Source organism: Atractosteus spatula, chromosome 8 (assembly GCF_055471065.1).
Source record: "Atractosteus spatula isolate fAtrSpa1 chromosome 8, fAtrSpa1.hap1, whole genome shotgun sequence".
Taxonomy (NCBI): domain Eukaryota; kingdom Metazoa; phylum Chordata; class Actinopteri; order Semionotiformes; family Lepisosteidae; genus Atractosteus; species Atractosteus spatula.
The window spans coordinates 33,789,623-33,811,054 of record NC_142713.1 but is presented as its reverse complement, the minus strand read 5'-3'; the positions used below and the strand labels follow the sequence as shown (position 1 = coordinate 33,811,054).

At 36.1% G+C, this 21,432-nt stretch overlaps 1 protein-coding gene across 1 annotated transcript; it reads right to left on the bottom strand.

Moving 5' to 3' along the window:
- Positions 1–9,270: 9,270 nt before the first annotated feature.
- On the bottom strand, positions 9,271–19,814 carry slc38a2 (solute carrier family 38 member 2). Its single transcript, XM_088922570.1, has 16 exons — positions 19,450–19,814; positions 18,196–18,432; positions 17,877–17,958; positions 17,634–17,749; positions 15,869–15,942; positions 15,673–15,765; positions 15,438–15,519; positions 14,862–14,944; positions 14,547–14,605; positions 14,082–14,258; positions 13,782–13,861; positions 13,300–13,400; positions 12,687–12,811; positions 12,371–12,515; positions 12,153–12,250; positions 9,271–11,598 (listed from the first exon to the last, which is right to left on the bottom strand). The coding sequence occupies exons 2-16, from the start codon at positions 18,324–18,326 to the stop codon at positions 11,494–11,496; spliced, it is 1,551 nt and encodes a 516-aa protein (XP_088778696.1). The 5' UTR covers positions 18,327–18,432; positions 19,450–19,814; the 3' UTR covers positions 9,271–11,493.
- Between the last annotated feature and the right edge of the window lie 1,618 nt (positions 19,815–21,432).

The following is a 21,432-nucleotide window of genomic DNA, read 5'->3' as shown; positions in this document are numbered from 1 at the left end:
GGTATGATACAACAATAGTACTAATTATTCACTCGAATTGTGTTATTAATTAATATTACTAGATATGGCTAATTTGTAGATCATCTTATTATGGGGAGGATGATGTTGACATTTACTCTAAAATAATTAAAAATACTGCATCCTTACAGTCTTTTAAAAGCGACTTAAAACTACAAATATTCCATTCCTCAAAATTGAAATGAACAACATTTGCAGTTACACCCTATGCACAGTGTATTGCCTTTTATCCTGTACTTAACGTTTGGTTCACTTACTCAGTTAATAAACTTAAACTAAAGCTAGCAGTTAAATGACAACATCACAGACTGTGGTACACCTGTACTGCTCTTTTATTTCTTTATATATATTGTAATCCATATCTTAAAAGGAAATAACAGTACAGATCTATTGCCATGTCTGCTGTGGCGACCCTGCAAGTTAGAAAGGCTCCATTATACCACTGCAGAGGGAAGAAGTACAGACCATTGAACAGCTGAATGCCTCATGTTCACTGCTTAGTGAATATACTGCTTGTGGTTCCAGTTCCAGGCAATTCATTCTGATTTTTAATTCTTAATGCAAAATGGAAAAATAACTTTCAAAGTTTTCCCTGAATTTGTGGTAACAAATGCTGTTCATATTACCATAGGACTGGGGCTTCCCGGTGCCTCAAGCTCAACAGCGACCCCTATAGCTTACTAGGCATCTGCAGTATTATCACCCAGACTTGCATCTCTCCCCCTATCAATACTCATTGTTTTCTGAGTGCTGCAGGGTCCACAATGGAAAAATGGCCAATGGCTCTGACCGTCTGTTTTGCAGGAAAACATCTACATTCCTTCAGAGCTGCTACAAAGGCCCTAACAGTAAAGCTGAGTTGATTAGCAGCTGGTGATTCCAAGATTAGTTGGTGGTTATGAGCAATCATGTCGCAGTTTCTGCTTTTGCTGCACAGAAATAAATCCATTGGCATTAAAAAATAACAATTTAGCAGTAGATTGTGAATATTTATTATACTTTTTTATGGTTATTAAAATGTAAAATTATTTATTATAAAAATTCACTACATTCAATATATCTTCATTCAGATGTCTCCAGCCCAAAAGTTTCTAGGCGTATGTGACCGCTGGAGAAGTTGTGCTTTATTTGTTACTATAGGTAATTTCTATGTTCAAGCCACATCAGCTCATCTAACCAGAGCTTATTCTGGTTTCCATGGCATTTAGCGGCCCAGAGAGCATGTGATTCCCCCACCCCTCCCTAGGAAGAGACCCCAGTTCATTGCAGGAGTTATACCCCAGCAATGCTGGTCGCCATTTATACAGCTGGGTGGTCTAAGGTAGTTGGAGTAAAGTGAAGTGTTAGTACACCAAAAGTTTTGTTTTGTAATGACCAGCGTCCATTCTTTGAGCATGTATGTGTAGATTGAGCCTGACTGGTGTGTGTGTGTCAAGTGTAAGTCATATGATATGCTGTCAGGGGAGTGTGGCGTTTGCACTTGTCAAGCTGTGCTTGCCTTAGTGGCATGACTCAGCACACAGTTAAATAGAATTTTCTTAAAAGTGTGACTGTAAATTTTCACAGAATTTCTCCTCCTCTTGTATCTAGTTGAATATGAACATTTTTAGTTAGGATTCATTTTAAATGGAAGATATATTTAATAGTTTTTTACAATAATTATTTTTGTTATATTGCATACAGAAACTAACATACACTGTATACTAAAAAAGTTGCTGTTTATATTGCAAATAATTATTTCATTAACTCAGCCAGAGTAAACAAAAAGGGACTGTTCCTGTCTTCCATATTTTCACTGGTGCACTTGCACTGTTCAATGCAGTAAGAGTACCTCTTCCAATTATCAACCATTTTGTACTATCAAGTTTTATCCTTTCTTCTACAATAAGCCTTAGAAATATCCTGCACATACAATCATGCAATTTTTAATATGCTGATGATGCTTACAGTTCCCAGTTAAAGTTTAGTGTTTACTCTATGGATTATTCATTTGTCTACTCTGATAGGATTTTTAATGATATAAGTGTATCTTTATAGTTGCTTCATTTCCCTTGTAAATTGAGTGTGCATAATAAGACCATTTCAGCCATCTGTCTAAAGTAGCAAATTGGCTCTAATCCAGAATGAGTATGTGAAAGTCTTTTAGGGGATATATTGTATTAAAACTATATAACCAGTGTAGTCATATAAATACACTAGTTAGATATAGTTATATAGTTAGATATATAGTTTATTAAATAGATACATAGATATATTGCTGCAAATCTCCATCCTCAGCGGACAACCACTGCAGACAGCAGACAACAGGTGTCTTAATTAAACCGATAAAGTTCTAGGTGTACACTTGGCTTCTCCTTTCCTGAGCCTTTAGGCTATTTAATATTGACGTATTTTCAAGCACAAATAGTTCTCTCCAGTCCTGTCCCTGCCTCCTGCCCAAGGCAATTAATGTTTCGTCATTCCCAAATCTAAGAAGTAGTATGGGAGTACATGTACCAGGAGGAGTCACAATTTCATGTTCCACTTAATGAGTCATTTCAGGCACCGAGCTACACCAGTTTGCATTCTCCCACAAAAATTGTCAAACACCGGATCTTCACTGTATCGTGAAGCAATTTGTATAGGCTCTGGCACCAATATAGCACACATTCATGGAATGATTTCAGTGATAGCCCTTGGATCTCATTTTCTACAACCCTTTAATACAGTGATGTGGCACACCTGATTTTTTCATGTGTTTAACCAGTTAACAAAGCATATAATCAACAAAACACACTTACTCAACTGTCTGGTAAGGTCTAAGGTGTATAGTCTAATTTCAGGAGATGGTATCTACTCCATCACCATCACTGCACCTAAACCTCCCTTCTTAAAATTCCCACAGTGTTTCTCCATGTGTTCTTGGATTATACAATAGGTGTGTAGTTAACCCTATGTTCTTTCATGTGAGTAACACATTTGAATAAATTCTGTTTTCACCAATTCTACCCATGATTCTTTAGCAGCTTCTGCAATCTGTCAAAACCAGAAACAACCATGCCAGGGGACATATCTCTGGCCACAAACATAGCAAAATAATATTGTTGTATGTTTAAGCGTAATCCATAGGTCCACTTCATTGGGCATAGTCTTTACAAAGCTGTCCTATGTCCAAGAGTAAGGAAACATAGTGGAAGAGCCAGGTGATCAAAAGAGTAGTACTAATTGGTAACTAACCTAATGCTCTGTTAAATTATTAAATTAACCATTTTAAAACATACATATTTAAAAGTGATTGGATCTTTCCTAGTGAGGTTATTAAGTCAGACTTCATGGGAATGGGTCAGAGAAAAAAGTAAGTCTCAAGGCAGGATAAATACAGGCACAACTATGAGCACAAGAAAAAGGAAAGAATCATTATAATAAAAAGGGAAGAATCATTATCATCAGAGAATTAGGAGATGTTTGGACCATGTAAGAGTTTAACTCTTTCTAGCAAGTTAAATGCAGGAACATGCGATGAGATTCATAAACTTCATAAATAACTTTGCCGTCTTATTTGTATGAGGAAATTCTAATTTACTATATTGTTGAATCTTGCATAAAACAATACTTTTACTTACTCTCTGATCCTTTGGCCAATTTTGCCTTTCCACTGTAAGTCCAAACACCACAAGATAGGCTTTAATATCATTTTGCACTGTTTCCTTCTGCAAGACAGAGCTGGGTGATTGGACTTTCCCTCAGACACCTCTGTCACCTCAAAAGTCCTCTTTGTTTTTAACACAGTTGCCAATCATTGTGACAAGTTATGAATAACACCTTGTATCTATTCTAGCTGGTCTTTGAAGCATTCGATTGGTGTCTATAAAATCTTCTATCCTGGACGATTATTGTCACTAACCAGAAAACTAGTACTCATCATTTTGTTTCTGGTTAACCACTATGTGTGTTATTCCACTTCTACCTCCATATGTGGAATATTCACTTTACATGGCTGGCCTGGTAGAGAAAATTCACATACATGTAGAAACCCTGTTTATATGAACAAATCTGCTGTTTATTTTGTGATGAAAGCTCATTACTTCAACAGAGAACCTATTTGAACTGATCTCAGTGTTATATGAATGCTTTCCCACCCTATCTTGATCCATGAACCTAGTCATACCTCCACTTAATTCTTTTGTGATTCTAAATGAAAGCCTTCACTGAGTTTTTTCAGCCTTAACCTCTGGCTGTGATCACACCAAGAGCTCTCATCTTCTTTACCATCAGAGTTCACTGGCTCTTAAGATGGCAAGCATAACAGGGAAAACTAATTGTCCTTATCCCTTATCCTGTGTCATATAACACGGTAAATTCTTTAAGACCTGAAAAGCTGTGTACTGCAAAAGACAACTCAACTACTTATAAGTTATAACACTTTTTAATCATACACAAGGGCAGTATATTCTACCTATTTTCCATATCCTTGTATGAATGTCTGCTGAGTAAGTGGGGACCAGCAATTGTGGGAGGGATCCTTGCGATGGACTAGCAGTTGATAGTGGGAGATGCCTTTTTTAAATTGGCCTAACACTACAGTAACCATGATGAACTCTGGTCAGATGAGACACAGTGCTCATGTATAGACTATCTTTAATGCAGATTAAGTGCAGAACATAAACCTTAATTGGCCCTTGTTAGGCCCTTTCTCCTCTTAGAGTTAGGCTGCCTCGTTGCGGCTCAACCCCATATTGTCACTTATTGTGACTGCTCTGTCACAATAAGAGCTGAAAGGTTATCTTCATTAAGCATCGGTTTGGAGTATGAACATATGTGTGGAGGATTATTTAATTTATGATAACAGTCTTTCATCCTCATATAAATATTTGTGTTTGCTTCTAAGTATATTAAGAATGGTTACTTTGAGTGGTATTTGAGTATTTGAGTGGTAAAGACTGGATCCAGTGTTTTGGGCTGTTGAATTATCGCCAATTTGTAAATATTTGTGTGTTTGGTACCTTGTGTTTGTAGTTTAATAAATTGTCTTTTAAGCTATTGTCTACATGTTTCTCAAGCACCATGTTGAGAGAACATTAAGGCTACAGTGTGACCTCAGTTGGTATTTCCTGACCAGTATTGGTGTTTTATTTAACTTTCATCCTTTGCTTGGACTCGAGCGAGTTTTAGAACAGAGTAAATTTTGTCTATAACTTAACTTCTATTATCACCTGTATTTTTATAACACTGTTATAAAAATCTATTTTATATGCTGCAAATATAAGTATTTAATTTACTTGGGTATCCTATAAGATACAAAACTGGCTTTAGAATTTTCAGACTCTGTGGTTCATGTCAGTGCTTATTTTGTAAATCATTAGGTGCCAGAGCTCACTGTGGAAGGGAGAGGACAGATTATGCTGAGCTGCGGAGGTACCGGAGCACTTAACTGTGACATGCACATAGCACTTAGCACCAATGTAACATACATTCATCTCAAAGTCACTACAGTTAATATTATGCCAACAAGGTAATGAAAAAAACATTTTTAATTATTAATTTCAAATGTCATAGTCATGTGCTGGGTGGCACAGCAGTTAGCATTGCTGCCTTGCAATACTGGGGCCCTGGGTGCAATTCCAGACCTTAGGACCATCCACCCATTTGCTAACCAATCACGGGGGAGCTGGGGCCTATCCCAGCAAGCAACAGGTGCAAGGCTGGATACACTGTGGATGGGATGACAGTCCATCAGAGGGCACAGACACAAACACACACATACTCAAACCAGGGCCAGTTTTCCCAGAAATCAATTAACCTAAAAGTATCTCTTTGGAGTGTGGGAGGAAGCCATTTCACCCAGAGGAAACTCATGTGAGTATGGGGAGAATATTTAAATTCTACATGGATAGGACCCCAGAAATTGAACCCAGAGCCCCAGTGGGTTAAATTTGTTTACCACTACACCATGATGCCACCTGAAAATATATTTTCAAGGTATTCACACAAAGAGAGCAAATAAGGATTTTTTTTCATAGAATATAATCAAGGAGTCAACAAAATAAAAACTGAGCCTCCTAAAAATCATTTTTAATTGCAAACATGCATATTAATTTTTTTGTGTCAGAAGCAGGTGCAGGAGTTTTGCGTAGAGGTCCTAGAGGTCAGACAGTCAAAAAATTGAGAAATGCCAGAGCTGATCTAAAATTAAAGTACACCACATAAGCACATAACTATTGTCCTCTGTAAATTGCATTAGCTCAATCTTAAATTAAGAGTGGACCTTAAGGTTTTCCTGCTTAAGGCAGGATCTAGCTTGAGGTTGTTTTAAGGATTTTTTGCTTTTTGCATGAATATAGTCCAAGTCCTAATCTGAGGTTTTCTGGTTCAGGACTTCTCATTCTGCTGAAAACTGTGCACTACATAAAGGGTGATAAAACCTTCTTGTGCGCAGCATAACTTCTGTAAAACACATTCAAAATCTATCAGTGACTCTGCAACTGTAGTATAAACCTTTCTTAAATAACGGTAATTACAGTTAAACCTTTAATAAATAACTTTATTTTTCTTGGTTTTACTGGCTCAATTTGCTGTGCAGCTTAATGGCCTCAAGGATGTGAAAGATAGACATAAAAAGCTGAAAGTGAGAATATCCAGTGATAACAATCAGAAGTGATCATCCTAAAGACTCGTGTCCTATGTCTCAGCTCTGTATACATCCTTTTCCTTTGCCTGCTTTCTATTATTGGATATCCAGTGAACCCAAGACAGCTCATGTGATTGACCTAAAAAAGGGATTACAAGACAGACGTAAGAAACTGATTATTCGCTTTAGCACCTAGCAAGGATGATCCATTTGTAGTATCTAAGATAAGTGGTTAAACGTCTTTCTTATGAGTGCTTCCTTCTCTCCCTCCATTGTAAAAATGGAAATCAATTTCTGTTACAATATATTTTGGTCAATTTCTGTTATAAGGTTAGATATTATCATTTATATTGTGATATAAAATTTGTTATATCAGTACATACTTAAAAAACACATTCCTTATTTAGATCTAAATTATGTCTTGAGTCAATAATAATGAATGGTCATAGTGTGCACTTTGTATTTGTGAATTATTACCATCTTTCCTTTAATCTGATTGGTGTTACAAATATGTTAAATAATTAGGTTTTCCTTTTGGTGTTTCAGCTCTGCACAATTATTTGGCTGTTTCTATAAAAAATAATAGGATTATTTAAAGGGTCTTCAAAGTACTTCACATTTTTATCTGATTAATCATGTAAGAAAAACCTAAATAAAAAAATCACTTTTTAAAAAATCTTTACAAATCACACCAACCTTTTTAAATTCATGGTGATATTTTCCTTCATTGTCATTTTGAGCATTTTAATAATCCATTGTTACTGTTTGGCTTAGATTTATTTTGTGGAGGGAAGCACCTGCCTATAGTAAGCAATAAAATGGCTGTTGTTGCCATGGTGATTTCTTCCTCCCCCACAGGGGGAACCAGACAGCCAGGGTGCTCAGACATACATCCATGCTGAGGCATTTACTCACAGATACACAAAAAGCAAAAAGCAATGTAATCGACTGTATCCTGCTTGTTTATACATAACCATGCCTCCAAATGTAACGAGGTCAATTTCTGTTGAAGTGGATCTAATTTATTGCCTGAAGCAATGAGCAAAAGACATATTCAAGATTTGTACTTTCCAGTTTTTTTTTTTATTTCAGTTGATTTAATAGTCCACCAATTTTACAAGTGAAACTATAATACACCCCTTTACAAAACAAGAGGAGGAAATTTGGCCATTTAGCCTATTTGGTATTCAGCAGCAGACAGCATGTTGACACAGTGCTGGGACTTGGGTGGTATCTGTGTGGAATTTATACGCTCTCCTCGTGTTCAGGTGGGTTTCCTCTGAGTTCTATGGTTTCTTCCCACAGTCCAGACCGTGTTTGTCTGTGTTTGCCCTCTGATAGACTGACATCCCATCCAGGGGTATCCTGTTTTGCACGAATTACTTGTTGGGTTAGGATAATGGATTGTAGATAGTAGCTAAGTGACCAAACATCTCATCCATTCATTTCTTGATGGAGGCCAAGGTTTCAGCTTCAACCACATGGCTGTGTGAGTTGTTCCATACTCCCAAAACCCATTGTGTAAAGTAGATCCTCCTGTTCTTGGTTTAAAATGCAATTCCATGTTATTTCCATTTTTGTCCTCTGGTTGTGTTTCACTTTTTTTCAGCTCCACTGGATTAAAATTGTCAATGCCTTTGAGGATTCTGAGTACTTGGATCAAAGACCAAAAACGCCTCTCTGGTGTCTGTCTAACCCTGTCTCAGAAAATGAAGCTTGAATAAGAGTATAAAAACTTGAAATGGATAGAGATGAATTGTTTGATTGACTTTCTCACTTGTCTTACTAATGCACAGTACATGCACTACTGTGACTAAAAAAAAATTTCTTCTTTTAGAATCACGCTCCTTTTGGATTTGTCTAAAGTTTCATAATTTAGACTCTGCTTCAGAATTTGCTCACTCTACAGTATATAACTTGTTATTCCAAAGGAGAATGTCAGAGTATTTCCAGAAGTAAGAATAAATGGACAGTGCCTAGTTGGAGAAATCAGAATGGTGTGTACGCAACTTTCTGAACAGCAATGTATCCTTTAATGTTTTTTTCTTCTTCTAGAGTAGCACATTCCAAAGAAAGACAACACAAAAGGACAAAACCTTGTAGCTTCATTTCATTTTTATCTTTATTTTGATTATGAGTGCTTTTCTATTTGCCACAGTGGTAATTCAACAGAGAAAGCTTGCTTTCTCAAGGCATGTTGTTCTGTAAATAAAGAACTCTGTAATGGTGTTTGGCAAATACTATCTATACAAAAAACATTTTCACTTACTCAGATCAAAGTGAGCTGTAATGTGGTAAATAACGCATTGTCACATCTGGAAAACTACAGTATGAGAAAACTGATGAGTGGGTAAAGTGGGTGTGCTTTAAAACTAGAAAAAAATATGTATGGGAGGTTTAGATCTGTGGATTTTAGGTTTCATTTTGTTTTACTTATCCGCTGTTGTGGAGTATCTACTGTTTTGGTAATGTTTGCCATGAATGGGTCTCCATTATTTAAAACATATTTGAAATGAACAATAAAGAACAGCAAAACTACATTTGACCAGAAAGGCGGTTTAATAATAAAATATTATTTCATATTAGCCTCATATGCAGCCCTGTATTTAGTATGAAGACCTGTGAATTAGCACAAAGAGACGATATTAGGGATTATCAATAATTTTATTTCTTTATAATTACAGGATATACATAAAGTTTCATTGAAACAAGAGTGTAGCACTGACAGTAATGCTCTCTCTTTGCCTGGATAACTCTTTCAGATACCTCTCTCTCCAACAGTACTGAAATTAGCATACATGATTTAGCACAAAAACATGTATGCAGGACCAACATATACAGCAATTCTAAAGTGTACACAAACCATTGTGAACTAACAAATCAAGACTTCACTCACATAGGTCACCTGCAGTAAGTCTATTGAATGTAGTTAGGTCTAAAAAATGTCGATTATATTTTAATTTCAGTTTTAAACAGTGTTCATCAGCATCATAAAATTCAAAGGCTCATTGTTTATATGGACCTTGTATAGAGTCATTTGACAAACTTGACACAGAAATAATACTGTTGTGTGTGTGCTCTGTATAGTGCCTAGATAGGCAGCACCACTGTGAAACAAAATACATCAAAAACTCTTAGTAATTGCCTATATTTTAGTTTTGGTATTTTCTACTTAAAATATTAGATTTGCAGAATTACAAGTATAGTAGTGGTTTGAGGAACACATCTTACTACTGCTAAAGAAAATTAAAGCTAGCTGGTCCACTGGAGGGAGAACTCAACAGGCAGGTAATGCAAATTGAAATTACCAGCCTTTCACAGCTCTACAATATTTAACAACTTGCAAAAAGATAAAAAACAAGGCCTATATACAGTTCAACCAATATGTACATATATACATTAATATAAATATAGTAAAATAGTTTAAATTACATTGATTTCATGTTGTTCCATAAATATCGCAGGACAATATTGTTCACAATTTGTGAAATGTGCGTTGGAAGCACAGCGAGACATCTCTTACAGTGAGGTGACAATGTGACAGCAGATGTAACAGAAACACAAAAGGTACTCATTTAGGGGTGATCCCAAATCCAGGAAGCCACATACATTACACAGTCAATAAAAGCCTGTTTTCAAAGCAAAGCTGCCAACAGTCAACAAAGTCACATTTTTTTATGAGGTTGTAAAAAAGACAAAATCAATGGTCACTCAGAAGACTGCTGCTGCAGACAACTGTATATTAGGGGCAAGCAGCTATATCTTACAACCATCTCCATTTTAGTGCTGTTTATGTACAGTAAGTCTGGAAGCCATGCCATGTAGCATTCTTTGCTCCGTTAAAACTGTTTATACGTAGTGTTGCACGTAAAGCATTTTACAAATCAAGAAGTAAGGTAGGTAGCTTTTGAGTTATAAATTAAGGTACTTTGATGGCATCTTAAACCGTAAATATTTATGTTGATTTATTGTAACCCCTATTACACAAAACAGGTTAAATCAGCTAATACTTCCTGTTTTAAAGCTGTAGTGCACATATCACCAGCAGTTGTATGCAAAATGGAACATGCCTAAGAGGAACTGCAGAATGGTTGTAACAGCTGTTCCTTTAAGCATGATAACTATCTTACAGTTTCATCATTCAGTACTTGGGTTTAAAGCATAGGTTTTAAATATTCCAAGTGACCTTGGAATGAACACTGTTAAAATGTCCTACAGTTCGTATCAGGTAATAGAGATGAGTTTAAGAGTACTCCAGTGAATGTTTAAGTGTTTATAAATACACACAGCAACGCATTAATTCAAATTATTTTGGCAAATTAAAAAAGAGAAGACTTTCATTAAAGCCTAAGTACTACTGTAGTTTTATGCTTTCATATCCCCCTTTGAAGACCAGTAGCTCCCTTACAAGAGTCCAAGTGAGAAATGGTACATATTGGCCAGGCTTCAAAGTGAAAGCTGCATTAGTGTTGACACATGGTACACAGAACACATGCAAATGTCACTTTTAGTACCTGAACTTGAACGTCTTAGCTGCATTGTACTAGTTTACTTCTATGTCCCTGTTGAGGCACAATCAAAGTCTGTACTGTACCATTAACTTTTAAAAAACAACATTTGTAACAGGAACAGTTTTAAGTGCCATCCATGTGGCCTAATAGCGTACTGTACAAAGTTCAATACATTCTCTTGGAATGGTATATAAATCACTGCTCATTGGTTGAGGTCGAGCAAAAACACTTTTTGTGATCCAGTCTTTACAATCAGATCTGTTTTCTGGCAGAAATCCATTTCTCAGCTAAGCAAGATGTTTTTGGAGTCGGTGTGCAGGAGCTGCACCTCTGTGGCGACAAGGTGTCACTCTGCATTTAATGGCCGTCAGCCTGACCTGCAGTGTTGTGAATCCAGTCCAGGATGATCAATGTCATACTTCCAAGCATAACAAAGAATCCGCTGATTAAGAAGATTGAGGCCTGGAGAGAAAAACAAAACAAAACGACACAAATGACTACATAATCACTCAAGGAGTTAAAATGTTATACCCAAATGAAAAATGATTCTTATCTAATTATCTAATACTGATTTTGTTTTCTGGTGATACTTTATCTAATCTGTTTGGAAAATTCTTGAAATAATATTCAGAAGAAAAAACCTTCAATGGCTTGTAAATCATAGTTTAGAGTTAAACTAATAATATGCTATACTTCAGCAGAAAATGTGTTCCACATAGATTATCCACTAACTTTAAATTATTCAAAACAATGTTTTTTATTACTAATGCTGAAAGGTTCAATTTAATTATATACAAGTTATTATGCATATATGATCTTATGTTATTCCCAGCTTCATATACAAAATCAGACACTTTAATTAGTCATCTTATCTTAATAAAAGCTATATAAGATGGTACAGAAATATCCCCCTTCATTAATGCTGTGCATAGAATAATATTAGGTGAAAAGCAACAATCACTTGTATAAGTTAAACCTGGTGAATATTCACTTGCTGCTGATAACATCATACATACCCCAATCTTCTGAACTGACTTCATTGACTCCTTCTTCACCAGCTTGATGTAAAATGCAGAAGGAAGAATAAAGATCAGCATTGCAGCAGCAGAGGCACCTGTAAAAAATTCATAAAACAAATCTTTAAGACGACAAAATAACTGTATATTACAGCAACTCTCAAACATTTGCTCATATGACTCCAAAACATAATTGAACAGAGCCAACAAAAACATACCAATGAACCCAAAGATGTCCCTGATTGTAGGCACAAAAATCACCAGCGCATTAGTCCCACTCAGGAGAAGAAAAGTTATAATGGTGTGACGAATCCAGCTGAATTCCTTGGATGCACACAGGAGCTGGTTGACGGAAGTGCGAATCTGAACAGAAGATTCAAAAAAACAACAAGACCAAATTAAAATTCTTGACAATAAAAAGCAGAATAGCAATGCAGTTATGACAGTTACGACTGTCGAAACTCTTTAGAACTGGTCACACCCTAGAAAGATCAATTTCTAAAGAACTGTTTGTAAAAATACTGGCACACTTACAGGAAAGAGAACCACGGGTACTGTCAGAGTCACAGCTGTCAGCACTGCCAGACGCACAACAAGCAGGACTACGTCAAACTTGTACACCTTAGAGTAGGTGTGAAGCAGTTCAGGCTCCACATTATCTGTGAATGACAAGTTAATCCCACACATTATGTTTTACAAATGTTACTCAAATCATTTTTGCACACACACTGTGATAATTCTTCTGCATTGTCAAAAAAAACTACACTGGATAAAATCTTGTGTGGAGCCGCAAAAACGGTGAATGTGAAACAATGCATTCCATAATGGGAAAAAATTCCTTGTGACAATTCCACAATTCTAATGCCTTCACTCATAAAAATAAAACTGCTAGCCTTAAGGAAACTGGGCCAGGATTCTCTGTTTATCCATTGAAAATAGTGATAAACAACCAACAATCCCAAACATTACTTCAGAGATATAATTATAGTTATTAAAACTTGCCCAAAGACATGAATGAACAAAAGCTTATTATTGCTTAAGTTAAAAGCTTATGTAAATTACCATTATGTTCTTATATTCTTTCTAAAGCAGTTCAGTTACCAACTCCTAGCATTCTCCACTGTGAGAAACAGAAAAAAAAACATACCACTGAAGGTCAGGTATCCAAACAGAGCCGCCAGTAGGTACATAACAAACATGGAGAAGAAGGAAACATTGGACACATTCTGCATCCTCTTCCGAGAACGGCTGTAGAGAAATGAAATGTTTTTCATATTTAATTTCAATTGAAGTGAATGAAGCACTAACTGTGCCTACATAGAACCAAACTCTTTGTCTCACTGTATGCTTATATTATATCTGTTTTCATTCAAGTTAAGTTCCACATAATGACCACAAACGTCAGTCCTGTCCTTTCACACTTCCCTACCTCATTGTTATGTGTATGGTCAGGATTAGGCTACTAGCCCTAATTGTAGATTCGATTAATATCCAGTAGGCCTTTGCTATTATCACATTTATGTCACACTATTCATATATTTCATTTATAATACATTAAGAAATATCATTTCTAACCACTAACCCAAAGTGTTACTAAGTTTTGTATTCACAGTTTATGACTTCACTCACTCTTTCAGCTCTTCATAGATTGGCAGTATAGCAGGGTGACACACAAAGGCGAAAGTCAGGATTGGCACAGCATAGACAGTCTAAAGAATGAAAAAAGACACCTTAAGAAAACAGTCAAAATGCTAAAAAAATAACAAAACTCATACATGTTCAACTGATTAAAAAAACTGTGATTACTGAAGTACCCATTGAAATTCGGATCTTTAAACTATTGAGCTACAATCACATTGATAAGAGTTATTATCCAGGCTACCAGAAAAACTATTTGTCTCCTCTGTATGAGAATTATACAACACATACCTGGGAGTTGAAGACAAAATACTTTGGTGTGCAGGCATCTTCCTGATAAACAGTTGCATTCTCTGCTCTCCTGTGGATTTCTGCTGATAAATGACTCAAAGTGTGGTTCAAAGTCATGTTTACTGCATCGTGTTCCAGTGGTAGAGGGCAAGGGATTTGGAACTTCTTGTAAATAACCTTAAGAAAACACATAAATAATCATTTTAGACATCTGAAAGAAAATAATATCAGTGCATTTATAATGGGCATTAAAAGAAATAAAATACATCTCAGGTTAAGAGATTTTCAAGATCTAGTTTAGCATTAGAATCACTGTGCCCAAATGATAAAGGGAGGATTTTAGAACAATGAGTCCTTCAAGAAGAGTCTTCTACTTGAATAGTCCATTGTGCACTTAAACTAGAACTTCATTGATTAATTTTTAGACATCCTCTGTCATTTTTAATGATATTTAAATATACTTACAACAATCAGAAAGAAGACCATACATAGCAGGGAAAATCCACTGGTGTAACCAAGATATCCTGAAAAATAAAAGCAGTAACCACCATTAAGTGAAAGAGAACAAATAAAGCACTGTTTCTCATAGGTGAGTATTGAGATACAGAATTTATGTCCACTAGCAGATATAAGCAAACACTTTGCACACTAGTGCTTCAGTTAGCACCAGGAAATGAGCAGTTCTAAAGAGTCAACTGTGCAGTGCTGGCTAGAGTGTGGTACAAGATAAAGAAGACATGTTGCTACTGTCATTCCAGGATTCCTTGGGCATTCACTTACCAAGGTTTCTAGTCAGTGACAAGGGTAGTATAATCACCACGGATACGAGTAGCACAAGGTAGTCTCCATTGATATACCACTCCCTGAATAAGGAAAAAATAATAATTATTGAAATTTATTATTGAAAGGTTAAATGCCAAAGGTATTTAAAAATGCCCAGAAAATCCTTTGTTTTCTTTTTCTGAAGTAACTAAGACATTATACTAACAAGACAATCAGTCAAAAATCAGTTCATACAGCAGATGCACCTCCAACCTTTGTTCCTTAGTAATAATTCACTAAAAACACAAGATACTTCAATATAGAGATATACTAAATTAATAGGATCTTTATTACTTTACTTTATTACAGAATATTTATTTGTCTTTCTTAACGAAACACTATTTTTAGTCATTAGCCTGTAGTTTACTTATGTTTCCATGGCACTGTGGCAATCAGAGAAAAATCCGTCCACTAGTAAAAATAGAGCTTTTAAATTTCCATCTGGCAATCTTTCAATATTAATAATTTTGTTTTTAAAAAACATCCAGAATTCTTGCATACAGAATGAATCGATTGAACTAAGTTGTAACATACCCAGTGTTCTCCTTCATTCCCAAAAATGCTTGGATCACAATTGGCAGCTCGTATTTCACAATGTAGAGGTAGCTTGACATTGCTGCAATAATAAATTAAATAAATTAAACATGCAAATGTTAACCAGCAGCTTGTGGCTCTTTCTCTGTCTTTCATTTTAATTGCAGTTTACCAGGGAGGCCTAATGGCACTTCTAATGAGGATATCAAAATAAATCAGTGTTAATTTCATTTACCTCCGATGTTCTGCATTGTAATTGAGCAGGAAGCAGCCAATTTGCCAGGCATTCCAAAGGCCTTGTATCCAAGCTGTTCATAAACTAATGATCCTAAAATACAAACACATTTCCAGAATTACACAAAACACTAAAAATCTCAAAAATCAAATACAAATCAAATTCTTTCAAGGTAATGAAGTTTTTTTTTCTCTACCTCCTTCATTTGCAGTTTTCAGAAGAAGGTGCACAGAATAAAGAGAGAAGATTGACACAGCAACCAGAAGTATCCTGCAAAAGGAACATAAACCTAAGGATTATTATTTTTTCACTTGGAAGAACACAAGTCATGAATACAGCTCCTTCTCCAATTAAAGAAGCAGAAATTTAATTAGATTATAGATTGTTGAAAAACCTTGGGGCCCTACATAGCTAAAATATCAAAAGATCATGTTAGCTTTCAGCATGTTCTTTTTTTAAGAACTGTAACTTAACACTGAAAAGACCTGGTCTCAGCCCAAACTACATTTCTCTTGCTCGGCATTTTACGGCGCAGGTCCCTGGTGATCATGTTACTATAATAAACATGGCAAAAGCCTCAGTGAATATCCTATGTCCTTTATGACACAATGACTCTGAAATGAGAGCTAATATCTCCATAAGCTTCTGTCTCTACATGTCCAAGTTCATAAAGTGTCTCCTTTCCTGATCTCTTTCACTGTTTCATTCTTTGATTATTTATCAGATTTTCCTAAAAATGTAAGGTAACTAAGGCAATGCTTTTATAAACCTTGCAATTAGCCCAATGCATCTAAAAACACGTAGTTCTGGGATTCCATATCTTAATGGTAATACTACCCTCCACTACATCAATGTCTCACTCATTATTCCCTCAGAGACAAATTGCATGTGACCTTAAATATCCTGTTACAAGCACAGCATGGAATGCAGAAGTAGCCTGCGTAGCTAACACATAAATAGACCTGCATGTCATTATCTCTAATCTGCATTTGTTCTGAGCTGCGATCATGTCCTAAAATGATCTAGAGCAGTAAAGTCAAGGAGTTATACCTGTGCTCACATGCATCTACCACATAATGAACGACATTTGATGTGCCATTCTACCAATTACATACTGAACTTATTCACAGGTTTTAAGACATTTGGTATACAAACAGGACTCAGCTGTTGTTTTTGCTACACACGCATTTATATATATATAGTATACTCGCATAGCTAGTTTCAGTAGTGCCTGGCCTAGCAGTTTTATCGAGAATGTGCATTTGTGCAAATTTTCAAAGCTAAGTGACAAAGTTGCGTTACTTGCCTTTAGTTTTTTTTAAAAATTAAAACACAACACTACCTAATGGGGCAATTAAACTGATAGCTTAACAAAACTAAAAAAAGGATGCGTTTAATGTGTTCGCAGGATAAAGAGACCCATAAACACATGGGTGATCACACAAAACCAGACGATCTCCTTAAAACTTTATATAACACAAAGTGCTCTGGCCTTGACTGCAGGGGATTAAAATGATAAGCAGCTTCATTCCACTTAGTTGTAAGAAGCCCAAATGCACTGCATGAATCCAGATGGTGCACACTCTGTTTGTAAACACTAGCCATTGGGAAACTAGTGGCATGCTCGCATGACTGGTTTTATCCATTCACAATTCTTGAGGGACAAGCACTGCAAGTGAAATTAAGTCTAATCACACCATCCCCACCATAGTTGGAGAGAACTGCCTGGATCTTTTGTCCTGTGCATGCAGATGTTCCGAGCACAAAAAAAAAACATTCCTGCTGTTTTAATAAAGTATCAAATCCTGAAGGTTTCCCTCTGAACAATTGAGTTCCTTTATGTTTCCTGAGCTAGGCAGATAGATACTGCCAGCAGGCATCAATTATGCTACCATACATCACCTTGCCAGGCCAGATACTTTCACTTCAAGCCAATGTGACAGTGATACCAGGATACGTACACAAACAGTGCAATTCCAGTGTTGGCCATGGCATAGGAGAGGCCAAGGATGCCACTCCCCATGATGGCATTGCCGAGGTTGAACACTGACATTCCAAAGGACGTGGTGCCGGCATGCTGTTGGGAAATAAAGAAAAAAAGCAGATGAACATTTTGGCGAAATGGGAACGACCAATGGCTTCCTTTTAGCACGCACATAAATCTTCAGTACAGACAAGACATAGCAATGATAAGATGCACTTACATATTCAGTTTCGTATTTCTTCTTTCCCAGGTGGTGATCAGGGAGGAAATTTTGACTCTCAGGGTCCATATCTTGATATTGACTAAAAATTAAAACCAATGAAAAATATTCCATTTCTTATTATTTACTCTCATTTCCGAACAACATTTGTGCAAAATCTTTTTTTTACCCCATTATAACATATCCAACCCAGATACCCTTTAAAAGAACTGTTGGCACATCGCCAGATGCCATACATGCCTTTCTAATTTATTAAATAGCTGAAAAATAAATCAGCTCGGCTCTTTCATAACAAATACACATGACATGTCATCCTCACCTGCTTATTGGGACCTTTTTAACGGGACAATCAGGATAACCGTACTCATTGCTGTTGGAACTGCAGCTACTGTCCTCGTCTGGGGAAATGTTAAACTGGCTCATCTCAGTCTTAGTCACGCCTTGTTTCATCTTAAAATTCAATCCGTTGGAAAAGGTTTTTTGTTGTTATTTTAACCGTCCTTTCTAGCTTTCACTCTCCTTGATACGGCGCTGTCTTTGTCCTTGCTGCGTGTCCCTAAGGAAACAATGAATAATCAATACTGGGCAACGCGAGAGCTGCAGCATCCTCTGACAGATCCGAGGTCATGTGAACATTGTTTGAAAAAAAGGGAGGGGGAAGGGGGTGGCTGACTCATTCAGGAATGGAAAAGTACTAGCCGGCATCCGCGATTACTCAAGCTACAATTTACATTTCAAAACTGAAAAAAACCCCCACACTTTTATCCCTTAATGTGTAGGTGTCAGGAGTTGGGGAAACATTTTTTAAATGAAAGAACAGAATAGTTTAAAATGTAGTTCGTTTTTAAAATTACATAAATTGAGCTATAGCATAATAATCTTAGCAGACTTTTTAAGTATTTGAAAAACCTTAAGACCAGTGAGGTATTTCAAAGAGAAATCTATCTGCAGCCTTTCACTGTATTTTAATCTCATCACAGATCCCCTCAGCCGGGTATCCGAATGGAAACAAAGGCACGTGTTGGTCTTACTGGCACGATATCTTGCGCAGCGCTGTCTCAAATGGCATTCGGCTACGCTTTAATTCATTAAACATATAACCACTTTCGTGTGATTGCTTTGTTTAGATGTTTAGATGTATTTGAAAGGAATTAAAAAAACGAGTACCCAAAAAAAATGAACACAAAATGCTACATCTCTGTCTGGCACCCCCACCCGCCTTCTCCGGCAAAATGTAAATCATTTAGTCACAAGACTGCAGCTGTGTTAGTCTTTAATTATTTATTTCCCCCACGAACCTGACTCGAGATGCAGTTTAAAAGGAATGAAGAACGACAATTTCAATTTACCAGACGAATATATAAAACAAATTATAACTTTAATAACATTAGCAATTTATACGATAGATACATTTTATATTCCTATATATTTTTCTATCAGGGAAAAAAGACTTAGTCTTTATGAATGCGGGTTATATAAATCATTAGGACCAATCATAATCTACAGATCTATTCATTCTAGATTTAAAAAAACAGCAGTTATTAAATTTACAGGAAAACATTGTTCCACTTACCTCAATGTGCTGAACCGGTCTTTTGTTAAAATCCTTCGGCTGGAAAAAAATATATCAGAGGACGTTTTAACTTTAAAAAACCTTCAATGACGAATAAAATTGCACCTAAATCGGGGCTTGTGTAAAATAAGACCGATAGGTGTTAATATATCCAGCTATGTACTTAAATACTCGCAATAGAAAATAAATACAATATACAAATAAACACTAATTTCAGTTCCTGAAACAGTAGAATTAAGTTAAATTTCTTTTACAATATTATTCTTTTATTTGCTAAGACGCGTACACGTTGAACGCCACACTGCTCTAAGCTGTTAAATCTATCTGCTCCTACTTTTTAACTACAGGCGGAATTGCATCAGCCTGACTGAAGCAGGGGAGTGGTTATAACAAAAAGGATAAAGGAGTGTCCTTATGATAATAACAAGGTTTGTGTACAAACATGGGAAAATGGCCGTTGCGTTTTTTTCCACTGGTCTTAACTGTAATATAAGATCAACGACCTCTCTTTGAAACTTCGGATTGTATTTACAAACATACTACATTTTTGCGACATTGTGCTTGAATTGAACAATAGCTCTTTAAGCAAAACACATACAATTCAGTATGGGGATGTGGTCATGTAGGGGAATTGACTCATTTTAAAGGAATGTGGTATAACTCAGAATATAGTCTAAAGAAAAGGAAAAGGCATAAAACCCAGATCTCGATATCTGTAGTTCTCTTTCGTTACTAGATACTTCTTAAAATGTACGGTGTATGATGCAATTAACATCCTCTGTTGCCATAATGCAAAGATAAGGAAGCTGTAATCTCACGTCGTGCCGGTGTTAATCAATGGTGTTAAACTACTTAAAAAAATTAGTTTTTTACATTTAATTTAAAAAAGAATTTTTCATTCTGAGTTTTTTCTCACAAGCAATAAGAAGGGGGAACCATTTGTTATAAAAAAAGAACTTGGAAACTGTTGCGGTGTCATTGTATTGTATTGTATTGACAGTAATTGTACTGTTTAGCCACTGATCAAGGAATCAACTTCATCACAATCTTTTTATTACCTCAAGTATTAAAATATTTTTGATGTCAGCATGACAGCTGTCTTTCTGGCACACCCGTTCCAGTTACTGCGCAATCTGTAGGTTAATTATTTCTCGCCATTTCCGTTTTATAAGTACTGTCCCTAAAGCAACAACAGAGTACTGTAATCAGTAACCGCAAATGCGTTGTGTAATGCACAATGATAGACGGAAGGTAGAAAAGAGAGTTCATAGAAAAAGCCTCAAGGTCGCTCTGGTTTAGAGTCACCTGTGGGTGTCAGCTAAATGACACTTGGGCACTCACTGATGCCCGATCTGCCTCGAGTAGATTTCTTCTGTGAGGGTGTCAGATGTTAAAAGACCTAAAACATCCTTTGACCCTAGGTTACATCACTGATGATCTTTCATGTGAATTTACACTTTGTAGTTGGACCAGAGAAGAAGAAAAAAATCCCTGGATACTCAAATGTCAGTGGAATCTGGTTTTATTTTTCTATCATTAACCTATTAAAGTGACTGTATTGTTGTACTGGGAATTAAAAATGAATGCTCAATTTAAACGGGTATCTAATTTATGTGACATGTAGAGATGCTTGTTTCACATGCAGAATGAAAATGTGTAGTAAACATACTTTTTTGGGGGAATGGGTTAGGGTTAGACAGATACAGGACAATACAGAAAGGGTTTTATCACAAATGCTATATTGATAATATTTGAATAGCTATGAACATAGCAGGGATATATTTTTGAATAGTCTAGAATTCCAGGTAATTGTTGGGATAAAACTAATTGTTACCAAACTGCTAGTAAGTTTTTTATTGAACTTGGAGTATGGCAGACAATGATAATTTAATGTCTCAGAATGAATCACTCTCCAGTTGCAAGACACTCTCAATTGCGTGCATTTTAACATCTGTGTAAGTAAAGGAGGAAAGAGGAGAGAAA

Excerpts from the sequence above, each read along its gene's own strand:
- slc38a2 (XM_088922570.1), bottom strand. The coding sequence starts at position 18,326 with ATGAAACAAGGCGTGACTAAGACTGAGATGAGCCAGTTTAACATTTCC. Across the intron at positions 15,766-15,868 it reads GAAAACTGCAAATGAAGGAG|GATCATTAGTTTATGAACAG; the intron begins GTAGAGAAAAAA and ends TTTGTATTTTAG. Across the intron at positions 13,401-13,781 it reads ATCTATGAAGAGCTGAAAGA|CCGTTCTCGGAAGAGGATGC; the intron begins GTGAGTGAAGTC and ends ATTTCTCTACAG.